This window comes from Parasteatoda tepidariorum, chromosome 6 (genome assembly GCF_043381705.1).
Source record: "Parasteatoda tepidariorum isolate YZ-2023 chromosome 6, CAS_Ptep_4.0, whole genome shotgun sequence".
In the NCBI taxonomy this organism is placed as follows: Eukaryota; Metazoa; Arthropoda; class Arachnida; order Araneae; family Theridiidae; genus Parasteatoda; species Parasteatoda tepidariorum.
This window is the reverse complement of record NC_092209.1, coordinates 71,726,147-71,752,200: the sequence shown is the minus strand read 5'-3', so window position 1 is coordinate 71,752,200 and position 26,054 is coordinate 71,726,147. Positions and strand designations below refer to the sequence as shown.

Below are 26,054 nucleotides of genomic sequence, written 5' to 3'. Positions count from 1 at the left end.
CGGTAAAAAATCAAGCAACATATACAATCAAAATTCTTTGAGCTGCTGATCGATATAAAACAAATTATAAAATGAACTTAAAAGAAACTATTTAGTAAATATAAATAAAAACCATATTAATACCCATTGCGTAGGAGGAGTTTCGGTTGTTTGATTAATAGGCCAAATATATGACATTTCAGCATCTATTGAAGAAACTAATAATTGCATCTTAGATTGTATTTCTTTTGCAGGAGAATCCAAACCATGTTGCACCAACACTCGCACATTATTCAAAAAATTATCTGAAAAAGAATATGCAGCTATAAAAAACTATAAATTTTTCAACATTTGATTTTTCAGGAACAATTCCTAAAAAGTTTTCGAGAAAGGGCTAAATGTGTAAAAAGAGTTTTAACTTTTGAGACCATATTTCTCAGATTGAATTTAGCTCTCATATTTTGTAGGTCAAAAATTCAAATCTGTCAACAACAAAAATTTTTTTTTTCTATCTGATTTTGTAACTTAGAAAAATCGTCAATACTAATTAATTACCATACTTGAGGCAAGTCACCCTCCTTCAACCATTCTTAGTACGAGAAAATCTGATCATTAAATCAAAAGTTGTTTGGAATGATCAGTTTCTTTTTACACACTGTACATAGACTAATACTAAACATAAAGATAAAATATTTAAAAAAGCATATATATTTCATAAATACTATGATAATTTCAGAAGCCAAGAACGATTTAACAAACTTTATAATGCATAATTAATGTTTAAATACAAGCAAGCAAAAAAATTAAAATGTATGTATTTTAGAAATATTTTTCAAAAAAGTTTTTTTTTTTTTTTTTGTAAATAACAGATTTTTTTAAAAACTAAATATCGACAAATTATTTAACTATAGGTAGATTAAGTTATAAATAGTCGACAAAATAAATATTAAACAATAATTTAGAAAAACTAAATATCATAAAAATACAACTGAAGTTACAAACTTCATATTTAAGAAATACCAATTAAATATTATTAACAAAATGCATGCATAATATATAAATTTAAAACACCTATGCCTATTGTATGTTCCTATTTTCTAAAACATATGTATGTTAATAAATGAACAAAAGAATTTACTTTTAAAAAATTCCTTTTTAATTTGATTTAAAATAGGAAAATAGTTTAATTTGTAACAAAATATTTATTTAAGCTAAGTTTTGAGAAATAAAGCACTTATTATCAGTTCAAATATTAGATTATTTTTCAATTTTTTTCATTCATTGAATTTAAAATTTAAGCATTGCATTCAATTAGATTTATTTGAATACAATACTTAAATTACAGCATGTTTGAGAAAAATTCAATAGTATAGTAAATACAAAATATCAGATTAACTCTAAATAAATCTCTGAATTCATTTTTTAGTTAACTATTGATTGTAAGAATAATTAAGATGAAAAACTCATTACCTTTGAGACCATCTACTTTTCGTACTATTTCAGAAAGAGCAACAATCAGAGCTAAATCTTCATCAGGACTACCTTCTTTCAAGCGATATTTCTTCAGCTGTTGTTTTCTTCTGCTTTTGGAACTTTTACGAGTCATTATAGAGCTATAAAATATATAATTAGCAAATTATGCTTATACACATAATAACAATAATTGCATAGGTACAGTGTGCAAAAAAAAAAAAGACTACTCTGAATAACATTTGACCTAATGATTTTAACGATCTAGGACTAAATTTTAATGGCTTGAGCGGGCGACCTTAAATATGCTAATAAATAAGTGCAGGCTATATCTTGAATTATGAAATCAGACACAAAAATGTACTTTCTCTGAATAAACAAACCTTTTTTTGAAGGATTCAGATTTCTGACCCCAAAAATATATGGTCATAATTAGTTTGGACAGGATAGCTCTCTAAAGTTACTTCTTAAAGTTAATTTTTGGGTACTTGCTACATCTTGAGAAGTTTTTAAGCAAATTGAAAACTTTTTGTACACAATTATAAAATTTGTTTATCGAATTTCATGCAAAAAATAACTTTTCGTAAATATTTATTATTTTTTATAATTTTATTTAAAATGGCTGAAATTATTTTTGAGTAGACTTTGTATACTTTTTGTTTTGCATACTTTTTGCATTGTTTTAAAGAATATAACGTTATATGGGATAATACAAAATTTGAGCAAAATGGGTTGAATAGTTCCTGAGAGATTGAATTGAGAATTGAAGCTTTCCCATTTTTTAAACTATAGCAAAGTATGAAGAAATTTAACATGCATTAAATTAAACAGTGTCATTAAAAAAAATCAGCCATTTATGAATAAAAATTTAAATAACAATTAAAAAAAATACCCAGACAAACGAGCAGATTCTGATTGAGAAGATGCAATATCTGAAACACTAGTAACCTCAGAAAACAGATCATCATCATTATACTTTGAAGAAAGAGCAACTGTAACATAAAAAATAAATTATTTGATATCACTAAGGAACAAAAACAGCTGTAAAGATAAATTTTCGTAAAACAAATAAAAATTTTTAATTTTAGTTAAATTTATAAAATTGAGAATTATATCCCATGAAAACTTTACATCTAAATCAAGTTTCAAATATATTAAGAATATAGCTAAGAATATTATACAGAAAATAACTGAAATGTACTAAATTTTGTTTGGCTATTTCCCAAGAAAATGAAAAAATGTTTATCTTTAGAAATATAAAAAGGCAGACTAGTTTTTGAACATTTAAAAACCTATCATAAAGCAATTTAACTGCATGCACAATGCCTTAAATTTCATACTATCTTACCCTCTTCATCTAGCTTCTTTTTTTCTGGACTTCGCAAATATTTCAGTCGGGAAAGATGTGTGTTGAAATCCTTTATTAACAAATCTAATTCTGGTATTAGGGTTTTATGAAGCATGATAAGAGATGGATGTAGATGAGTTTCAGCAATATCATATCTGTTATACTTTGACATCTGAAATAAAACATAAGTAATTAACATATAGAGCCAAATCAATGAAAAAAATCTATTTTTTTTGCTGCATTTTATGACATATACAGTGCAGAACCTCCGGAAATCAGAAAACCGGAAAAACCAGATGACCGGAATGAAATTCGGAACCGGAAATTAATTTTTTTCCACTAAAAAAATTCTTTTTTCCTGCAAGATTTTGTCATTTAGAGCGTACGGTGTATCGAGTTGATGAAAGAACTGATTTAGAGGACGGATCAAAAGTCGTTTGTAGACGAATCTCATATAAGCACAAATAGCTTATATATGTTATTAATGTTAATAGTAACATTAATAACATATATAAGCCTGTATATAATTTTTATTTCATAATTTCTTTCCTTATTTAAACTTAANTTTTAGATTTCATAAATAAGAATTATGATGCATGATTTTTAGAATGCGCGAATGCAAATCCTAATGCCTTATTTTAAAATCACGTATAAATACGAAAATCAATGGTTGATATTATAAATTATAAACCGCATGAGCAAATCAAGACATTGAATTTTAAACTTGAGTGAATACCAACCGCTACATAGGTTTTTAAAAAGGCGTAAATACGAATCACAATATCGGATTTTTAAATCTCGTAAATAAGAATCGCAACGTACAATATTCAAATCGTGTGAATAAGAATCGCAACACGCAAATATGAAAAGCTATGTTTGATATTAAAATCGTATTAATAAGAATCGAGATATTAGCAGATTCCAGGCTTGGGACCTCTAAAAGGTTTGTCAGAAGCAGCGTTGTTTGAACTACGAAAATCGGATTTATCTGGAGGGCGGGTAAAAAATTCGGAAAATCTTATCTGCTGCGTGTAAAAGGGGAGAAAATAGCTAAAATAAGTAAAAATGAGAAAGGATTGGTAGCAATGTAGTTTGAATTTCCTGTTTCTCTTTGAAAATCAGTGAATTTTCTGAAAGAGCAGAATATCTATAAAAAAAAGTGAAATTTTTATAAAATCTGAATTTTTGATAAAAAAGCTGAAATTCAAGAGATAAAAGTGAAAAAAGCGGAAATACGCTAAAAAGCGGAAAAATCTCATCCCTGTAAGAAACAAAATTCCCTGTATTTTCTGAGGTTTGTAAAGAAAAACCAAAAATTTCCCTCAGCATTTTCCCTGTTATTTGAGGTGATTTTTAAATTCCTCGTATCTTCCAGATTTTTCCTCTTCTCCCTGTGGAGGGGCAACCTTGTAAAGATATCTCTAGTTCCGGATATTTTTTTAAAAAATAAAAACACAATGCATTAAAAAGAGTTTTACTTATTTAATATTTCAATCATAATAAAATAGTAATGAATATTGAAAAAACAACTATGCAAAAAAAGTCTACTTTCACAAGAACAGTAAATGTTCAGAAAACACTACATAAAAATAAAATTTGAATCATAAAGTCAATAAACAAAATATTACCAATAGCAAGGCACTACTCCATTCATATCCTTCAATCAAGGTAACCACAGCTTCTTCAATATCCTAAAAGTAAAAAGCAAGTGCTTATCAAGATTCATACTAAATCAACATGAAATATTAAAAAAAAAGTTTAAAAAAAAGGAAAAAAAATATAGAGAGACTTTCTTAAGTAAAACCTTTAAATATCAAAAAATATTCTCTTTAATGATGTTTTAAATAGGGTTTACATTTTAAATTTCACTTATTTAAAAATTTAAATGCCTCTGTAAAAATTTACTCATACATAAATATAAAAATGAATGTCTGTTTGTTTGCTATTTATAGACTCCTGAACCATCCAAACAAGATAAATGAAATTTGGCATATTGGTTGTTAGAAGCACAGGGAAGGCCACGGTCGACATGAGAGCAGTGTACTACAAACTGTTCAAGAGGGAATAATGAGCTGGAATTTTCTGATTGGTTAAGCATTAGCTATTGTTTTAAAATCAATTATTGACAATTCTATTTTTTTCAAATATTTTAAAGATAGCATCAGCTCTATTCAATCAAAAAAAAAAAGTTTATTGCACGTACTTTGACATTTAATTCCTTTTTATTTACCATGTCAGACAAATTCAATGAGCATTTGCAGTTAATGCAGTAGCATAGGAGGACATTGTCACTAAATTAGTATTCTAATAATTATCTGAAACCACATTTTTATTTTGTTCATATAAATTTTTTAAAAACGCGTTTCTAAAAAAGTAAATAAGTTAAAATTAATAAAAATGTGATAATAATTTATTTAGGAGTTATATAAAAATTCGCTATACTATTCTTGACCTCAATGATACTTAAGTAATTTAGGTAATGTAAAAAAGCCACGTATTTGTTTATATGAACCACAGAAAATAGTAATACGAAGATGACATTTAATTAATTTTGGTAACACATACTACTGGTATTATGGTGATTAATGCCATTGTAATAACAATTCTGTGTGTGTGTTTCATATGGCTTTATTAGGAATTCAATCCAGAAAATTTGACAGCTCACTGCATCACAAAGGAGCAGAAAAATAACAAAGTAATAACAATTCTTTAAACAGATTTTCTGCGGGCTCAGAAAATATTTCTTCTTATGGTAGCAAAGATAGTGCATTAATATTTTAAAGAATTAAAAGAACTTTTTACCACTACCACTTATAAATATTTTAAAAAGTAAAGGTCAAATAGAGAAAGGGTCATACTCTAAAGTCCTTATCAAAGTTTTATAAGAATTCTATTTGTCTTTAAAATTTTGGTTTTAGTGCTACCAATGATAAATTTTGCACAAAACTCAAATGTTGAAGGGTTATGTAATAGGCACCAAACATAACATATAAAATATTATATCAATGTATTAGGTAAATATTAAATCTGCACCAATTCTAAGCATTTTTAATACTGATACTGTGGATATAAGAGTATTTAAGGGCTATCAAAGGATATCAAGGGATATTTACCAGAGAAAATTACTTGATAGAGGTTAATTTTTACTACAGTAGGGAACCGATTATCCGGAACGATCGGGACCATTGCTATTCCGGATAACTGATTTTTCCGGTTTTCTGAATCGCTACAAAAAGTAGTTTTTTTTATTGTTATACCCAACTAAAAAAAATATTTGGAAACAATCTTAAAAAGAAGAAAAAACGATGAAGTAATATACTAATGATTATTTCCAAAATGATGGTAAGGTAAACATCTTTCAAAAAAGAAAGAAAAATCCTAAAATCTTATGAGGAAAAAAAAAATTTTAAAAATTGCGGGAAAATTTATCGAATTTCATTCCGGTTTTTTGGTTTTCCGGTTTTCTGATTTCCGGATAACGAATTCTGTACTGTATCATGAGTTAGTTGCAAGCAATACTACCATGCTATAAAAAATCATGTTTTGTTTTATTCAACTAGGGTGGGCAACAAATAATAACGAATAAAAACACAATTGAAATTATTTAGCTTTATTAATTGTGCCAGTACCTTTCAGTTTTGAGCATAATTTCGTAATGTTTAGCACTGATTTATTGATTCTTTTTTTTCTTTATTCACTCTTCATACTACCCTACATTAACATTGAAATAACACTTTCAGTTTTTGACATTTTTTAAAATTTCTCCAGAAATAATAAGATAGTTATTTCAAAACTTTAGAGGCGTTTAGATCAAGCAATTCTCAATACTTATCAATAAAATTCAAATTATTCAGAGGTTTCAGAGATAGGCAATAAATTACGAACAAAAAAAGCGTTTTTGAAGACTATGTCAGAAACTATAGCAATAAACTTGTATCAACTATTTTGGTTTTTATATGTAATATTTGGATAAAATTTTACAACCTTATCTTAAATATTTATGAAGGTATGGAAATATTAAAAAAAAAAAAAAACTAATTTCTTTGTCTTCTGTTTTTTTGCTATAACTTTAAAATAAAATTTTAAAAAAATGGAGCAATTTTTAATTAATAACAAAATTAAATTTGCAAAAATTTTTTTTTACAAATTATGCAAGATATGAGCATATAAAGTAGTACCTTCAATTGTGCAAAAGATATTTTAAAAAATTTGCTCATAATTTTGTTGTGTAATGTTTCGTAATTTATGAAGAAAGTCTGATTTGAATATATTAAAAGTTTTAAGGAATTTTTGGTAAATTTTGTAGTAAAAAAAAAAAAAACTTAATGACCTTTTTCACAAATTTCATTTAACCAAATTACTTTTTACAAAAATTATATATACCCTAAAATATTTTTGGGGTTTTTACCTTACAGTTCATTTCATTTCGCAGTGCATAAATTACAAAATTTTTAAATTATGTAGAAAAATTTTCAGGGAATATAAGACAATAAAAAATTAACATTCGATAGCATATCAAGAATTATTAGCTCTTATTAAAAAATAAAAGCTCTAATTAATCTCTTATTAAAAAATAAAAGGAAAACAAGCATTTTGAGCCATGTCCAAAATACAAAGGTGACCAAAGATATATTAAACTACTTACCTTAACAAAATGTTCAAGTAAGTAACCCGCTTCTAAATATTTTCTTTTGTCTTTCAGTCTCTCTAAAAAAGAAATCATTTTTTTTTATACAATCTGAAAAGATATAAAATGTACAAACAAGAAGTAATTTTCTACTAAGTAATTATTTATTAAGTTAAGTAATTTGAAACAATTATAAATGGAAGAAATTTAAAAAAAAATCACTAAACAAAAATTAATTCTGCAATCACAAGATGTTGATCAACCTACCTACTATGTACTGACAAGTTCCCAGAACTTTCTGATCATTGTATTTAAGTTTATAAGCAAGATTTAAGGCTTCTTTCCAGTTTGCACTTTCTCTATAGGCTTTAAAAGCAAATTCATCAGCTTCAACTCTACTGAACACTAAACCAGCCTCATCATGATAACCTTTGCTTTCTAGGTACATGCCATACTCAGTCCATATTGTCTAGAAGAGAAGAACTATGTCATTAAAAAAGTAATGAAGTATGCACGAGTATTAAAGAGTCAAAATATAAACTGTGATGTGCAGTATTCAGAGCTAATGAGCTGTAAGTAATGAAATTTTATTTTATAACTGTCGCTGAACAGCTGACCCAATTTTATGGGTTTATGAGTACTAATGTTCAACTCTATAGCCTTGTGATTTTGAACCCAATTCAGAAGACAAGGGAACTCCTGGATCGAGTATTGGGAGAAATTTTTGTGTTCGTGGAGGACTTTTTGATGGAGCTAACCCACATTTGCGGTACATGGAGAGGAAGACCACGAGAACCTCCCACGGTTAGCCTGACAGCAAGGGGACTCTAACCCATGATCCTTCTACCACTGAGGATATTTCACGTCAGCACTGTGGTCGGTGCAAGGCGGATGCGTAATTTGTATCAACTGGGATTCGAACCTGGTTCACCTCATTGGAACGCGAACGCTCTATCCCCTGAGCCGTTGCGGCTCAAGTAATGAAATTGTTGTCATTACTTTTTTCGTAGTTTGTAACGCAATTTTGAAAAAATTTAGTAGTGAGTAGCACAATACAAAAAAATAATAATAAACACGCTGGTTTGTAACAATGCCGTGCCTTTACTTATTGTTATTTTGGTAAAGGAACAGAATTCAAATGAAACTAGTTATTTGAATCTGATTGGCATAAATCTTAAGTGAGTCCATCAGAGAGAGCGTATCAGTTAGTCCATATTAAGGATGTCCTAGGTGTAATTTTTTTTTTTACAAATTAACGTAAAGGTTAAGCATTTAACAATATCTTCGAAAATTTCAGAGTATTTCTTGAAATAAATATTCTTTCAAGAAATGGATAAGTTGGAGGCTGAAAGAATAAATTTGAAAGAAATAAAAAGGTTTATTTATTATTCCAAGCCCATTTTTACATTTTTTGAAAAGTAGCTTTAGTTAATTGCAAAAAATGCACTTTTCTACGCTTCTAACCACTGAATTCAAATTGTGCATAGTAATCACGTGTGAAAAAGAAAAAAAAAAACTTCTTTTTTTCTTGCTGGTCAGTAACGACATGTAGGGTTATTAACAATCGATAACAAACAAAAGCTAAAATATATTATAATAGAAAATGCATGCAAATAGAAAATGACTCAAATAAGAAATATATAAATAAATATAATTTGTTTTTCAGTATTGCCAACCAATAAAAACAAAACAAGCTTCAAGTTTTTAAAAAAAAAGAAAAAAAAAAGATATTTTTATCAGTTAGAGTTTAACATATAGGAATAATTATTTCAATACTTTTTGTTTTAAGTATTTTCAGTTTGAAACAAACAAGAGCTTTTAAATTCAATGGAATTTGAGATAGAAAGGCATTAGTGGTTAAGACTAGGTCAGATCAGTAGACAACATTATGAACTGAAAATCATGAGAATTTTATGAAAAATTTATAACAGATAAAAATATTATATTTATCAAAAACATAGCTAAAAACTTTGAACATTGGAGACAATTTACTTTATTTTCCTGAGAAGATGGAGGATATAGATAAAGAGCATCAACATACAATTTCTTCTCTTTTATCAGTGTCAAACATTCCTCAAAATGATCAGCTAAAAAAAATAATTCTGAATAAGTACACAAAAAGAACAAAATATCAATTATTTTCAATAAAAAAAATTTATATGTGAAGCTTCATTAAAATTATTAGTTAATAATTACACATGGAGTAGCTTTAAATAAGAAAACAATATTTTTTTTAAAACTTACAAGAAATTGTATAAGCAGTCATAAAAATAATCAGCTAAATTAATGGTTCAGATAATTATTTATAATTCTGAAGGAGTACATAAAAATAAAACAAAAAATATAGATATCTAACTTAAATTATAAAATTTAATTACATAAGTCTTCATCAAAGCTAGCACTTAAATCAATTATAGCTACATTATTTGTAAATGAGAAAATACAAATAATAAAATAATGATGATTTTTAACTTAAAATGTCAAACACTTAAATTAGTGAAGCAAACTTTTGAATGAGCAAATGAAAATCAATTTATTTAACATATTAAAGAAATTTTGTAACATACAAAATCAACTCACCACATTTACTGATGTGCTCCAAAGCTTTTTTAAACCTATTAAGATGCATATCAATTTTGTATTTGCGGTAATTTTCTTCTAAGTTTTGAAGTTCATTGTAAAAGGGCAAAAATTCCTTTGGATCCTAAAGTGAATAGATAAAAAAAAGAATAACTTAATAATATATTAAGTTGAAACACATTTCGGATTATTTACTTATTAAATGATTAAACATATTTGAATAAGGCGAAGATAGTCTGGTTGGGCATTGGGCACATGACCAAGAGGTTGCGAGTTCGATCCTAGCCAGCCAAAGACTTGCCGTGTAGTAAGTGGTGATTGGTGCATTTTAAATCTGCCGGGTCACAAAATCCACCATATTTTCAAAACAAATAAGATCTCTGGGGGTACTAAATTGGAGATTGAACGTTCTCTGGTTTAGCTCTAAATTGCAATCTGTGAATGAATGGATGTATGAATTGGTCAGCTCTATAAATGGACTGTGACGTGTATATGGCCAAAGTCATATTTTTAGCCATAGATGGTGCCACTGGCATTCTCTTTCTCGCAGGATTGCTGGTATTGGCAAGTGTCATCAGAAAAAACAACACATTTTTAAATTTCAAAGATTGTTGTAAAACGGCAATATATACATATTTTTTGTTCTTTAAGAAAGAACAAATGAGAAAAAGCATAACATAATGATTTCACAGGTCTAAATTTCGAAGTTTAAGAGAAAACATTTTTCTATCCTCTCAGAAGAAAAAAAAAATTTTTTTTTTTAGAAAGAATAAAAAAAAAATTTAAAAGAAGAATTTTCCTTTTTTTATAGCTCAGATGAAAAAGGAATAATATAATCAAATATTAAGCTGAAATTTATTTATTTTTATTTTTTATAATAACTTAAAGAATTAACATTTCTTTAATCTTTAAAGTTTACTTCAAAATTATAATATTAATTTAGAATAATAAATTTAAAATAGACATAGATGTAATAACATATACTGGTGGTTAAAAGTTAAGCATATGACCTTCGTTCACATATGTCCTATAGTTAAAGTATGCTTAACTTCCATGCGCAATTGTAATGATCAGGGATGAGATTAGCTAAAAAGCAAAAAAGCCGAATTTCCACGATAGTAAATTTTACGCAAGCGCAACCCTTTAATAATAAATTCCAGACAGTTTAAGGTAATAAATAATGTGTTGACATACAATTGTGTACTAATCTATTATTATATAACTGATTACATTGATACTTAACATTTAGTGAAAATAAAAATCACAAATTGAAAAAATAAAGCTGGAAATCATATTTTTCCTCAGTTCACATAAGAGACAATTATTACTTGAAAAACTACCTGGTTTAGCAAATTAAAACTACTGAGAATATACATTAATATTTCATTTCTTTTAATAAATACTGTTATGTGATTTATAGCAAATATATCAGTAATATTACTTTTTAAATTATATTGGAAAAAAAACTTTAACAATGGACCGAATCATTATGTTCATATTATAGTCTAATCTAACTAGAGCCCTCTAAAACATATCAATAACAGTGAAGTAGAGATATATAGTAACTCCTTAATATACAAAAATTGCTATTTTAGTTTGAAAAATTACATGACAATCAGCAACTGTTTAGATAATTGTTTTTTATTTGATAAGAATTTTGCATTTTATAGCATAAATAACAGCAATTATAAATAAAATTTTGATGAAAAGTTAATTAACTCTTTTTCTAAAAAAATATATATATAATTAAATTAAATCCCTTTTTAAGTGATTGCTTTTATTTGCTATATCTTTTATGTTTGCTATATTTAGTCGTTAGTCCCTCTTCAAACATCTTGTGACAAATCCTATTTTTTCTTCTTTACAAGCACAGAATGTAAGTTTTATACATATTCCCTTCCAGTTTCTCTGATGTTGTATCACTTACATATACTAATAATCGTCGTTAGAAAAACAGTCACCTTTATAGTAACTAATTAAAAAAAATATCTATTTCTTACAAGAATCGATAGAAGATAGTTGATCTTAAAATTGCGTGAATATGAATAACAATTATGGATTTTGAAATCACATGAATATGAAACTAGATAAACGATTTCGAAAATGAGAAAATAGAAACTGGTATTTAGAATTTTTAAAACGCGTAAATACAAATCACGATTCATAATTTTTAGATCACGTAAATACGAATCATGATGCGTAATTTTTAGATTGTATAAATAAGAATTATGATGCATAATTTTTAGAATGCGTGAATGGGAATCCCAATGCCTTATTTTAAAATCTCGTATAAATACAAAAAACTATGTTTGATATTATAAACCGCATGAGCAAATCAAGACATTGAATTTTAAACTTGCGTGAATACGAATCGCTACATAGGTTTTTAAAAAGGAGTAAATACAAATCACAATATCGGATTCTTAAATCTCGTAAATAAGAATCGCAATGTACAATATTCAAATCGCGTGAATAAGAATCGCAGCACGCAAATATGAAAAGCTATGTTTGATATTAAAATCATGTGAATAAGAATCGAGATATTAGCAAATTACAGGCTTGGGACCTCTAAAAGGCTTGTCAGAAGCAGCGTCGTTTGAACTACAAAAATCGGATCTATCTGGAGGGTCGGTAAAAAATTCGAAAAATCTTATCTGCTGCGTGTAAAGAGGGAGAAAATAGCTAAAATAAGTAAAAATGGTAAAGGATTGGTAGCAATGTAGTTTGAATTTTCTGTTTCTCTTTGAAAATCGGTGAATTTTCTGAAAAAACGGAATATTTATTAAAAAAAAGTGAAATTTTTAGAAAATATGAATTTTCGATTTAAAAAAACTGAAATTCAAGAGATAAAAGTGAAAAAAGCGGAAGTCCGCTAAAAAGCGGAAAAATCTCATCCCTGAATGATTTAACTCTATTAACCATTGAAGCTTTAAAAAGGAAAAAATAAATAAATAAATAAGAATGAAAGAAAGCTAAAATAAGTTTCAACATGTCTAAAATGCTTGAAATTCCAATTTTAAGTAAAACATCAGGAAAGTAAACATACATATATTAAAATAACTATTTATAATAACGCTCACCTTCTGAGATTTTTGTGCAACCATAATAGTTGTAGGTAAGTCATAAGTACCAAATGCCACATCAATCAATTCATTAACATTTACTAAATAAAGCAAGAAATCCAAGGCATGATTTATAGTATCTTGTGTATTTTTCAAACTACCAGAATCTAAAAGTAAAAGTTGGTTTACTTATATCACAAAGAAAGAATAAAAACAATATAGCTTGCAATATAATTTCATGGAACAGGTTATGTATTTCTTAAAATGGAGAGCAAAATTTAAATTTTTTTTTTTAAAATCTTGATATCATTGTGAAGTTCCATGGAGTTCTGGACATTGATCTGGTTCCAGTCTTATTTATAAATTAAAAAAAAAAAATAATGAAACTTTAATTTCAAAAATAAACAAACTTGAAAGTTTAAACAATCAATTAGCTGTTTACATAATTATTTATTAAAAAATGGCTAAAAACTAGTATAATTGGTTTAGAGTATTTAGTCACTTGTTTATGTGACTGCAAATTAAAAATCCCAGTATAATAGATAGATAACAAATTTGATTTTAGCATTTCATTATCAAAATTTTGAAAGTTAATTTTTTTCTCATAGCTAAACTTTTAGTTTTACAATAATTTTAAATGAAAAATGTATTTCTAGACTATTACTTTACTTATCTTTTCAAATAAATTAAATTAATGAATGTAAGAATTTACTCTTTTTAATAACCTTTGTTTTTGAAACAAAGATAAATAATTTCCTTAGAATTAAAAATAAAAATTAGAAATTCCATAGAATTTAATTAAAAATAATTTCCTTAGAGAAAGTAGTAAAAAAAAAAAAAAAAAAAAAAAAAAAAAAAAAAAAAAAAACAATACAAAAGCAGAAAATAACTTATTACATTACAAAATTATTTTCAATCTAAAATTCACTTTTTTAATATTTATTTCAAAATTTGAACGTCAAGAAATAATAATTTTTTTTGTTTAAAAATGAAGACAAAAAAATTAAGATAAAAACGCAAATGATATAATTAAATACCATTTGTGCTTAATATATCTCTTTAAAAAAAAAGAAAGAAAAATAGATATTTACCTTTAATGCTTTTTATTTTTAGCAATGCTTTATCAAGACCAGAAGGCTTCATCAAAGCATAAGTGGCCAAATAAGGAAGCAAATGCCTGCAATATAAATGAAAACAATTTTTAAAAATTCTGCTCTTGCACAAAACTGATCCATGATCGAAAGAAAGAATAACCCAAATAAAACTCATTTTTGAAGTTTGTCACAAAAATATGCTACAGAAAATTTTGCTAATGAAAACAAATATAATTAAAATAAATAAAGAACAGGAATTGATCAAACAAATAAAGAAGAGCTAAAAATTCACAATTTTGACTTATTAAGGCTAATTTAAAAAGTGCCTGCAAATTAACTATATGTTTCTTTTTAATCTTTTAAGACATTATATAGCAAATCTGCTTCATATTATATTCTAATACATTGTTATTCAACTGCGAGTTCGAGGACCATTGCCAGGCCGCTATATATATATATAGCTCTATTTACAGGTCCGCAAACACTATTACCTTAAATTTGTTATTTATTTAAAGATTTCTTTTCTCAACTTATAGAAAGAGGATAAAAAAGAATGCACTTTAATCAGATTTTTTTCCTTTAGTAGTAGCTTCAATGTTTATATCAGACTAGATATAAATACAATATTTTGTTACAGCATGTGCTTTAAACTACACAAGCTATTGTTAAAATTGTATTGCCTTTTTCTTCAACTTGTTTATGTGAAATAACATTTTTTATTATACAAAATTTTATTATACTTTTTATACATTTTTTATTATACTGTTATTAATACAAAACGCCAAAATCAATTAAATTATGTGCCGCTGTCACTAGGTTTGACACCTGGAATTGACATGCTAGTTGGCAACAAATAAAAGTTCAGAACAAGATTGAAAGATTAAGAACCAGCAATCACATAATTGACTTCATGTATTTATAACAGTCGTCATTATATAATTAGAAATAAAGCATAAATTAATTTTTTAGTGCTACTGCTTACAATTGACAAGCTAAATGAAGGAAGACAGCAAGTTACAATTTAAAAAAAGCACAAACTTTCGAAATAAAAAAACATGTTAAGGTCCACTGACCCAGAAAACGTGTAACCTTACGGCAACCTTGTCTCGGAATTTTCTTTTCATTGTCACGAAAATGTTTGCACGAAAAACCTCTCTTCAATAAGGCAAAAATATTGCAGTTTCTAACCTTTCATCCTAAAAGGATTAAAAATTATTTTTTAAAGCTTATTTAAAAAAAATTGTCACTTAGGTCCATAATGACGTTTTAGCTGACGTCACACTAGCGTCAAACTGCATTGTCCATTAAAATTTCATGACAAGGTGGATATTAGCTGAGCATACAAGATTTTGCGAAAAGAAACCTTATAATTACCTAGATTTATGATTATTTTCACCCAGGGTTGGCAAGTTTTTGACACATGACGGTTTTTACCGTCATGTCAAAAACCCATAATTTTGGTAAAATAATTTTGAGTATTTGATGAAATAATTTATAAGTATTTGGTAAAATAATTTTGAATCTTCTCGAATTTTGGACTCATCCATACTAAACTTAGAAATCGACTGGGCAATGAAAAATGCGCAAAATTAGTCACTTGCTATCGTATGCTTCAGCACAGTGACCCCGACTACTGAACATGTAATTTTGTTTGTAATTAAGCTTTGTTTAATGTGCTTTTTCAACTAAATAAAAGCTTTTAACTTGACAAAATAGCAGTAATTCTTGACTTAGAGTTTGTTAGTAGTTACAAGTGTTGAAAGTTTTGTTTAGCTTATTTCTAATATTTAAGAAATGCCAAATTTTAAATTCTTTTTAGTTCTTGAATTTATTAATAGTTCCAAGCTTTTTTGTTTGTTTGTTTATTTCTAACAATTAAGAAGTGCAAAATTTTGAATCCTTTGCGAATCAAGTTATTATGATAAAAGTAAGTATCACTATTTTCAATAAGTATATTACAATATTTCTGTATGAATGCATATCCTTCTATAAGAATACATGTATATAGTTGCAAAATCAATAGCAATCATTTACAACATTCATTTATAAAGGCAATTATGTGAAAATAATATATTATCCGCTATATGCCATAAATGAAAGAAAACAGTAGGTTTTTGACAGTTTTTACCGGTAAAAACACGGTTTTTACCACTGTCATTTCAAAAACCAGTTTTTGACGGCAAAAACCCAACCCTATATTTTCACCTTGAGACTAGCTTTATGAAAAGATTTTTTCATGCTTGAAAACCCTAAGACAACCATGATTTAAGGCTTTTATATAGAAGGTTGTTTTCCAAGGTTTTGGATTAGGGTAATGCGGGTAGAAGAGAGCAGATTGTCACAGATCTCGTTTTAAGGTTAGAAGGTTTACACGCAAACAGCATAACAAACCTTCTTAGGTTATACATGAAAAGGTTTTTGCTGAGTTAAAATAAACCTTATTTTGCTATCTGGGAAATGTATAGAACTTAGATTTTTCTATTAGACATCATTTAAAACAGTTTGGATAAAAAAAATGCTTTTTTTTTCTTTTGGAAACAGCCTACTGTTGTTTCTTGCTTTTCTTAAATTGACCTTCTTTCATAAGGCTCTTTAATTTAAAAATAATTATACATAAAAAAAAAAAGAGTTTACTCCTTCAATTCAGGATCAAGGACTTCACGAATTTTATCACACAGCATGTTCACTTTATTATTAAAGAAGTTCAACTCTTGAAGATTACTGAGACCGGAAAAGTCTAGCTGCAAATGATATGTCTCTTTCAATATATTACCAATCCTAGAAAATGGAAAAATATTTAAGTCTTATGCAATGATTAAGATAAATAGAAGAAATTTTTTCCTTAAAAAAAAAGCCTCTTTTTTTGCAAATGAATTTAACTGTCAATTAATTAAGAAAATGTTAAAAGTGCTTTCTATTATTTTCCTTTAACTTTCAAAAATAAACTAATTATAGATATTTTAACGGCATTGCCTTAAACATAATGGGATAGGCATACACATTATCCTAAGATTTCAAGTTTTTTATATAAATATTTTAGAAAATTATAGCATGCAATGCAGTATTTTCAGAAAAGTAATTTAGTATTATATGTTCATGCTTTTAGATTTCAGAAAAACACTTTTATTAGTTAAAAAGAATTGTGTAACATCTTCCAAATTAGTTTTTGTCAATTTAAACAAAAATAAAACTTTAAATTATCTAAAAACAGGTTATTGAGCAACAATAAATAAACTGTCTAAGACTTCTAAACACTTAAATTTATTGCTTTTAAGAGTTAACACTTTTTTGAAATGAAAAAGCTTTACAAATAAGTTCTAAAAAGTTTAACTAAATTCTTTTTTCCTCAAAAAAAAAAGTATCATGTTGTCAATTCGATCGTGTTGTATTTTCTATTATGAGATATTTTTAGAAGCAAAAAATAAATAAGTAAATAAAATAAAAGCAATAAATTGAGATGGTAAGGAAGATAAACTTGTAACATAATAAATAATGAGAATTTTTTTATTATGAAAAACCTACTTCAAACTTGCCAAGAATAAATTGAGGTCTTTGGATTGCACTTGTTCAGTAAATAACTTGATGTTCTCCACAAATAACTGAAAACAAAGTAATTATAAAGAATAAACAATTTTATGATTTTAAATAAAAAATATTTAAAATGATGCAGTAAAAAAAAAAAACTAACCAACTTACCTTAGGATTGTAATCAAAAAGAAAATTTAAGTCAATTCGATGAACTTTAGCTATTTCAAATGCTTTCTTATATTCCAATCTAAAAATAAAAATGTATAAAATAAAATAAACAAAATGAAAGAATTTGATTGTCGTTTGTGGTATCACATAATCAATACGCAAAACAAATAAAATTAAATTAACTGTAATTTATTTTATTCCTTAAGTATTAATGTTGCCTCACAAGCAAATCATTTGGAAATCACGATTTTTAAACTAATATTTTCCAATGATAAAAAATAAACAAGATCTCACTAAAAATTATGATGTGGTTACATTTAATTCATCAGTAATATAGCATTTCACACGTAAATTTTTTTTTNATTATATGTTCATGCTTTTAGATTTCAGAAAAACACTTTTATTAGTTAAAAAGAATTGTGTAACATCTTCCAAATTAGTTTTTGTCAATTTAAACAAAAATAAAACTTTAAATTATCTAAAAACAGGTTATTGAGCAACAATAAATAAACTGTCTGAGACTTCTAAACACTTAAATTTATTGCTTTTAAAAGTTAAAACTTTTTTGAAAAGAAAAAACCTTTAAAAAAAAGTTCTAAAAAATTTAACTAAATTCTTTTTTCCTTAAAAAAAAGTATAGCGTTGTCAATTCGATCGTGTTGTATTTTCTATCATGAGATATTTTTAGAAGCAAAAAAATAAATAAATTAAATAAAAGTAATAAATTGAGATGGTAAGGAAGATAAACTTGTAACATAATAATTAATAAGATATTTTTTATTATGAAAAACCTACTTCAAACTTGCCAAGAATAAATTGAGGTCTTTGGATTGCACTTGTTCAGTAAATAACTTGATGTTCTCCACAAATAACTGAAAACAAAGTAATAATAAAGAATAAACAATTGTATGATTTTTAAATAAAAAATATTTAAAATGATGCAGTAAAAAAAGATAAAACTAACCAACTTACCTTAGGATTGTAATCAAAAAGAACATTTAAGTCAATTCGATGAACCTTAGCTATTTCAAATGCTTTCTTATATTCCAATCTAAAAATAAAAATGCATAAAATAAAATAAACAAAATGAAAGAGTTTGATTGTAGTTTGTGGTATCACATAATCAATACACAAAACAAATAAAATTAAATTAACCGTAATTTATTTTATCCCTTAAGTATTAATGTTGCTACAAGCAAATCATTTGGAAATCACGATTTTTAAACTAATATTTTCCAATGATAAAAAATAAACAAGATCTCATTAAAAATTATGATGTGGTTACATTAAATTCATCAGTAATATAGCATTTCGCATGTAAACATTTTCTTAAAATGATAAATATAATAAAACTCAATATCAGAAAAAAATAGTTAAATATTTTACTGCAAAATAAATATCCAGGACTAATTATTATAATCAAATTACTATGATTAAAAAAAATTCTACTCAATTTACAATAAATATCATTTTTCAGAGAATTTTTTTTTGAAATCTAAAATAAAGTAAACACTTTTAATATTAAAAACAAGTAATTTATGTTTTAAGACAACAATTGGAGGCAATGATTATTTAAAGTTAATTAAAAAATTATTTAGAAATATTATCAGCTTTAATAGCAACAAAGAACATAATATTAAGACCCAAAAAATTGAGAAAATTAACCTACCGATCAAGATCTTCAAATATAGCAACCAATACAAGTGGTCGAGGGTGAATAGTTTCTAGATTTCCCCTGGGCATTTGTAATATTACTTTAGTACTCCTGGGTGGTACAAATACTATCTTAGCATTTCTTTCAATCTTTTGTTCAAACTCTAAAAATAAAAGAAACAGTTCAAGATAAACTGAATAAGCAACACTATAATCAGAAATTAGGGTGATATTACTTTCAAGGAAATCTACACTTATTATTATCAGGTATCCTGATAGCAGAAACTCTGCAGCACAGGGTTGCCACAGAAAAAAAATGAACAAAATAGTTGCTTTTAGTAGCCTAAAACATGAAAATAGTAGCCAAAAACTAAGAAAATAGTTGCCGAAATAAGAACAAAAATTCATCAAAAATATGACAAAAATTTTGTTAATGACTTAATCGTCATATACCATGATCCATTCAGTCAAGTTAGTGGCAAATATAATCATTTTTATATAAACGTAAATGTTTATATAATATATATATATATGAAAAGTGATTACTCAGATTTGAAATTCACACATCGTAATATCGTATAATGTTTTTTTTTTGAAATCATGTGGAATTTCATAGAAATAATCATTAAAAAGGCGATCGAGAAATGAAATAGACTTACAATGGAGTCTGTGCAGATTGAACGACTTAAAAAGTGAGGACTCAAATTTGCTAAATTTTTTATTTTTTAAGAAAAAGAAAAAAAGTTCAGTGTATTCAGAAACTATCTTGTTGGGTTTAGATTTTCCACCCAATTTATGTTTTTAAAAAGAAAAATAAGAAAAAAGAAAAAAAAAAAAGAAAAAAAAAAGAAAAAAAACATCGTTAGGAGTACAAAAAAGTCTCCCAATAGTCTCCTTTTCCTGAAAATAGTTGCTTTTTTAAGCCTTTTCAGGCAAAAAAAGTTGCCATAGTTGCCTTATGCTAAAAATAGTTGCAAATAGTTGCATTTTAGTCGTCTGTGGCAACACAGCAATGGGTACTATAGATTATCATCATCTGCAGATTAATTTTTTTTTAAGATTTGAAATAATAATGATTAACTACTAGAAGACAATGTAAATTTTTTGTTGAAGGTAAATGCAACAGTCAATTAAAATAGCAGTTGAGATAAAAAGAGAAAAATTTTCTTTTCTGTCCTTATTAATGAACAATAAGGAAGCATCTCTCCCTCTTTTGAAATTAGACGCCCAAAACAATTCACCAGGCATGTTCAGTCTGCCTGCAGGACTTCAATAACAAAGTTGCAAAAATTCAAGTTTGGGGAAATTTTTTAATTAAGGGCTCTGATACAATTGTATTCACTAAAATATATTCATAAGAAGCAAAAACATATTTAAAATATGAAATATTTAAATATTATTTTTTTTAAAATTTACATTCTTTACTTAAATTTTAAAATGTAAATTTTTTTTAACCTAAATTTTACTTTTCTAGATTTGAATCTGAGACAATCTAGTTTGATATTCAAATCAGATTACACATTTAGAAGAAAGTGAAATGATATTTAAAAACTCTGACTATGAATTCATTTAATTTCTTTAAGCATTATTTTGTAAGTTTAAAATTAAACTTATAAAAAAAAGCACACATTATGTAAGCTTGTTAAATAAACTCCTAAACCTTAACGAGTACCATGAAAAACTCTATTTTTCTTACATAATAACTTAAGAAAACTGGCTTCTTTATCCTTATGCAAATAATATGGAAATAAACGTTGCAACATTCAAGAACATTAGAATTATAATCAAACATTTACAGCAACATTTTTCTTTATCATTTAATATTAACAGACAAAAGTATCAGTAGCTACAAATAAGAAGTAGTTCTTCATTCATTTAAGCATAAATAGAATCCATTGTTTTTTACAAACAAGTATATTTATATATTCACTGTTAGGCATTAAATTTATCGTTCTTAGCCATAGAAGGTGGCAAAGTATTGCTCATTTTGCATTGCCTGGTGAGCATCTTGTGACCAAAGTGACGTAATAGAGCAACATTACCCATGCAACGCTGCCACAGAAATCCTGGGCCACATTAACACACAACACATAAAGAGAAACATTCATGCCCTGAGCAGGATTTGAAGCCACAGCCATTAACTTCGAAGTCAGACACGCTAACCGCTCAGCCACCTGGCCGTCATTTTTTCAAATATAAATATTAAACATTTTTATTAAAGAAAATAAAAGTACAAAACAAGTTAATATTCTACCCTTTTCACATAAAAATATTAAAAAAGAATAAGTGATAAATAAATAAAAAAATATATAATTCCTTACTGGGGAAAAGTTTTCCATTATGTTGAGTGGCATCATACTGATGAATATTAAGAACATGCTTAGTATTTGTATAAAAAAGAAAGCCCCCTTGCACAAAATAAGAAGTCACAAACTGTGTAGCGGGGTGATCAGGAAATATGAAATCACCATTAGGGGCAAGTGCAGCAATTGATCCCTGGAACAGAATTCAAAATTAATCTTTGTGTAACATTAAATCCTCTTAAACACAGATAAAGGAAATGGATGCTTATTGATAGATTAGAAGGAGCAGCAAAGCTCCTGGATATGGTGAACACCTGCAAGTCTGTACAGGTTTAGAAAATAATCTAAATTTCAAAAAAAAAAAAAAAAAAAAAAAAAAAAAAAAAAAAAATTTACTAGATCAAAACCTAATACAATTAGATATAAATACACATCCTCACTAGAGCAAATTGAGTTCAAATATTGAAATAATTTTTCTAAATTCATAGTTTTTATGATCAACTCAATTTATCATTTTCTTTTGGTTGGGAGGAGGGGGGAGCATTTAGGCATAGAATGTCACTAACCTGGAAAAATGAAGCATCTAAGAAAGTTTTTATGCAATGTAAATTAAATAAAGAGTTACCACAAGTAGTTACAAAATTATCCAAAAAAAGAAAAATATCAAGAGTTAATTACCACACCTGGCAAAGTTTTACTCTCTGTCTAACGAAATATAGGAATATTCAATATTTATTTTGCTTATAAAAGATATTTTTAACCATTAAGATTAATTTGAAAGGCAAGAAAAAAAAATGCCTAACTAGACTTTTTGATATAAGATGAAGGATTAGAGCAGTACAAATTTCTAAAATTTTGCCATGTCTGCATACCAGGTAATAAAATTTTTCTGCTGAGACCAGGTAATAACCAGGTTATGAAAATATGGTCAGGTAGGCTGGTTACTGGGCAATTGCCGGGTATCTATACATCCTTATCAAAGATGCCTTGTTGATGAATCTAGGTTAAATCAATTAATTTTTATTTCATTTCTTTTCAGTACATTTTGGTCCTTAATATATCACATATAGTTATCTGAATAAACTCTTTGATTCTGTAATGTTAGATACAGGTACTTTAGGTTTGTGGTAAAATTATACTTTATTTTAAAAAATACATTTAAAACTAAAATTTAAAAAAAAATAGTAAAACTAAATTTAACTTACATAATCATTTGCAGCTACTTTATTAACAATACACATTTCAGGGCTCGGATGATTGAGAACTAAACAATCACCAAAAGATTTTTCCCAATGTTGTATTAAGGAATTATTTGCATTTTCAGAGCTATTGATTATTTTATCTAAAATAAAAAGTTCATATAGTAATTATAAAAGCTAAATAGCAAAAATAAATTAAATAAAGCAAAAATAAATTATAAAACTCAAAAGAAAAATTCTGAATGACCTATTTACATTTAATTTCGTAATTCTTTTACTTATTAAAATTCTAAATTCTATTTAACTATATTACATAGTATGCAATAATTAAATATATCAATGTAAAACACAGCCAAAACCACACTTGAAGAGAAATTCAAATTGAAAATTCAAGTTATCAAAAATTACATGTTATGAACAGTAAAAATAGAGGGAATAGTTTTTCTAAAAACACTTTTAAAGAGTAATAAATTTTTTACAATTTTCAAAAAAATATTATTTAAAAAAGTTTTTAAAATAGTTTTCTCAAGAAAAGAATGATATATCTGGTAAAGATACATATTCTATGAAAACAACAACTTTAAATGTGTCCTCAGACATATTTAATATACTTTCAATTGGAAATTTGGAAATGGAAATTTTCTACTAAAAATTTTCTGAAAGCTTTTCCACTGTGCCTTTTTTTATTTATTTTTTAATAAAATTTTAAGTCAAAAAGGCAATTTTTCCGTGCATTTTTCATCAGACTATATTTGAATTTTTTGTTCAGTCAGGTGATAACTGATAGACAATTTCATGCCTTCAAATTCTCAGCATGATCTTAGTAGCTGCAATTTTGATTTATTTAACCCTCTGTTCTCAAGTTCTGAGAGTGACCCAAAAGGTTAGAGTATGAATGCCATATAATCATGGTTTTTGCACAATCAGAAAAGTGTTTGCAGAAAATTTTTCTTAAAATTGTATTATGCTTAGTTTTTTTTTAACGCAAATTCTTGATTGTATATATTGAGCATATCACATTTCTAAGCTTCATTCAAGAAAAGAAAAATAATAATTTTAGTTTTTGTACAGAAATATACAGTTATTTAGCTTTATTATGCTTTCATTACAAATACTCATAGATAAGAAATAAATATTTTATTACAAACTAATATTCATTTCATTTTTTTTATGAGAAATATGCCAGTACGCATTTTGTTTTCATTTTAGATATTAATAGATCAACTTAGTAAATTCATAGATTTAATTTATGTCCAAATATGATGCTTTTTATTTTCTGAAACATTATTTAATCATAATAGTTATTTTCCTTGTTCGAAGGGGAAAATTCAAAATGTCATTACATTTTGTGTTAATTAAAATACTCCAGCTTTGTTTACTTATAGCCTCGAATGAATGAGAGGTTAATTTTACAATACCTTATTAAGTTAATGGTTTAAAAATATTCTACTGATTTATCGACAATTTGTCTCTTCACATTAATAGTAGAGAATATTTTAATTTTCTAAAATTTCCTGAATTGTATTTTTATCTATAAGAAATTTTTCCGTCATATTTATGAAAAAAAATTTTTTTCAAATATCGTGAGAAAAATAAATAAAAAAATTGCAAAATGAGGTTTTTAAGTTTGAATGCATAGAAAATTTGAAGAGAGACCATCAAAAAATTTCCAAATAGACATTCTTGTTACAAGTTTTAACTGTTGTATATAAAAAATTAATCAAAAAACTAATACCGATTTCAAGCCGATTAACCATTCCACTTTCATACTGGATAGCAACAACAGATCCATCTCTATTTGTACACATAGCAACTACTGATTTGTCTAAGTCAGCAACTTTTCTACAAAGGCAAAATAACAAGAATAGCATAAAAATTGCAAATAAAAAATAAAGCTACAGTAAAATTTTTAATATGGGATACTTATGCTATTGATAGAAACTAACTATTACCTTGCAGCAATGCCTTTAGTTTCGGAAGGTGAATTTAAGTCCACACATAAAAGGGAATATATACTTTTTTTCTCATAAGAATGCTGGCAAATGCAGAGAACTAAGTTATTTTTAACCCATGTCCAATGACTTAAGCAAAGTGGCCACACAGAAGATGACAATTCTGGATCCATAATTATACTGTACGGAAAGAGAGAGAAAAAAAAACGTGGTTTAGATTTTTGTACTGCAATAATAATAATAAAAAAATATTATGAACATTAGACATACAATAAAATAAAGAATTTTTGCATGTGTGCATCTGCATACAAGATTGTAGGTATACCATGTGCACTAAAAGTGCGACGTTCAACATGAAACAAAATTAGTTCAATTGTATAAACAAATGGTGAAGTCTGATTTGTTTATTATTTGTTTAAAAAGACATTAAAAAAAAGCAAATTTTTTCATTGGTTTAGCAGAAACCATGGTTTTAAATTAAACTATAGAATAGATGATGCAGTTTCGTCAAATATTTTAAAAGTAACATCAGTGAAGTTTGACTATAGCTCTAATCAAAAAATTGACTTATAGCTCTAATCAAAATAGTTAATTACTACGCATTCTGTATTAAATAATTTTAGTCTTTATGCAAGATTATTTGAAAGATCAACATGGTCATGGTAGCAGAGGACTACCAGGATTGCAAATTATTATTTCTAAAGTTATCTGAAGCCCTGTGTTTATAGATCATATTCAAATACTCATGCTAAAAGGACAATTTACTTCTGACAATTATTCAATTGTTATCATCAGTACTAAATGTAATATAAATTAAATTGATTTGATTATCGTGATTTGAAATCAAAGTTTTCTTCGTGAATAAACAAAAATTTGTGCAATGCTTCCAGCAGTAAAACTTATTTTTTTAAACCGGTACAGGGTGCATAGACAAATTATTCAACAAAAAATAAGCACCTTTTAAGCACTTTAAAAGAATATCATAACTAGGCAGGGTTGTAAAGTTTTTGACAATGGACGGTTTTATCTGGTTTTAACATTCATGTCAAAAAAAAAAAAAACTCTTTGGCATTGTTTTAGACAATTGTCAA

General features: G+C 26.5%; 1 protein-coding gene across 16 annotated transcripts in view; it reads right to left on the bottom strand.

Annotated features, from left to right (window-relative positions):
- LOC122268373 (elongator complex protein 1) overlaps positions 1 to 26,054 on the bottom strand; it is a 70,816-nt gene that overhangs the window by 17,793 nt on the left and 26,969 nt on the right. For 11 of the 16 annotated variants that reach the window (XM_071182573.1, XM_071182576.1, XM_071182570.1 and 8 more), the window contains exons 14-25: positions 24,964 to 25,143; positions 24,747 to 24,853; positions 23,018 to 23,154; positions 21,831 to 22,005; positions 19,526 to 19,673; positions 17,857 to 17,935; positions 17,683 to 17,759; positions 16,795 to 16,938; positions 14,158 to 14,243; positions 13,085 to 13,233; positions 10,005 to 10,128; positions 9,417 to 9,511 (exon numbers count right to left, since the gene is read on the bottom strand). In XM_071182573.1, the coding sequence (XP_071038674.1) occupies positions 9,417 to 9,511; positions 10,005 to 10,128; positions 13,085 to 13,233; positions 14,158 to 14,243; positions 16,795 to 16,938; positions 17,683 to 17,759; positions 17,857 to 17,935; positions 19,526 to 19,673; positions 21,831 to 22,005; positions 23,018 to 23,154; positions 24,747 to 24,853; positions 24,964 to 25,143 (1,501 nt within the window). Of the gene's footprint in view, positions 1 to 123; positions 285 to 1,449; positions 1,593 to 2,341; positions 2,442 to 2,797; positions 2,970 to 4,425; positions 4,489 to 7,442; positions 7,505 to 7,691; positions 7,894 to 9,416; positions 9,512 to 10,004; positions 10,129 to 13,084; positions 13,234 to 14,157; positions 14,244 to 16,794; positions 16,939 to 17,682; positions 17,760 to 17,856; positions 17,936 to 18,651; positions 18,729 to 18,828; positions 18,908 to 19,525; positions 19,674 to 21,830; positions 22,006 to 23,017; positions 23,155 to 24,746; positions 24,854 to 24,963; positions 25,144 to 26,054 lie in introns of all 16 variants that reach the window. The other 5 variants (XM_071182584.1, XM_071182583.1, XM_071182582.1 and 2 more) reach the window with 3 other exon arrangements.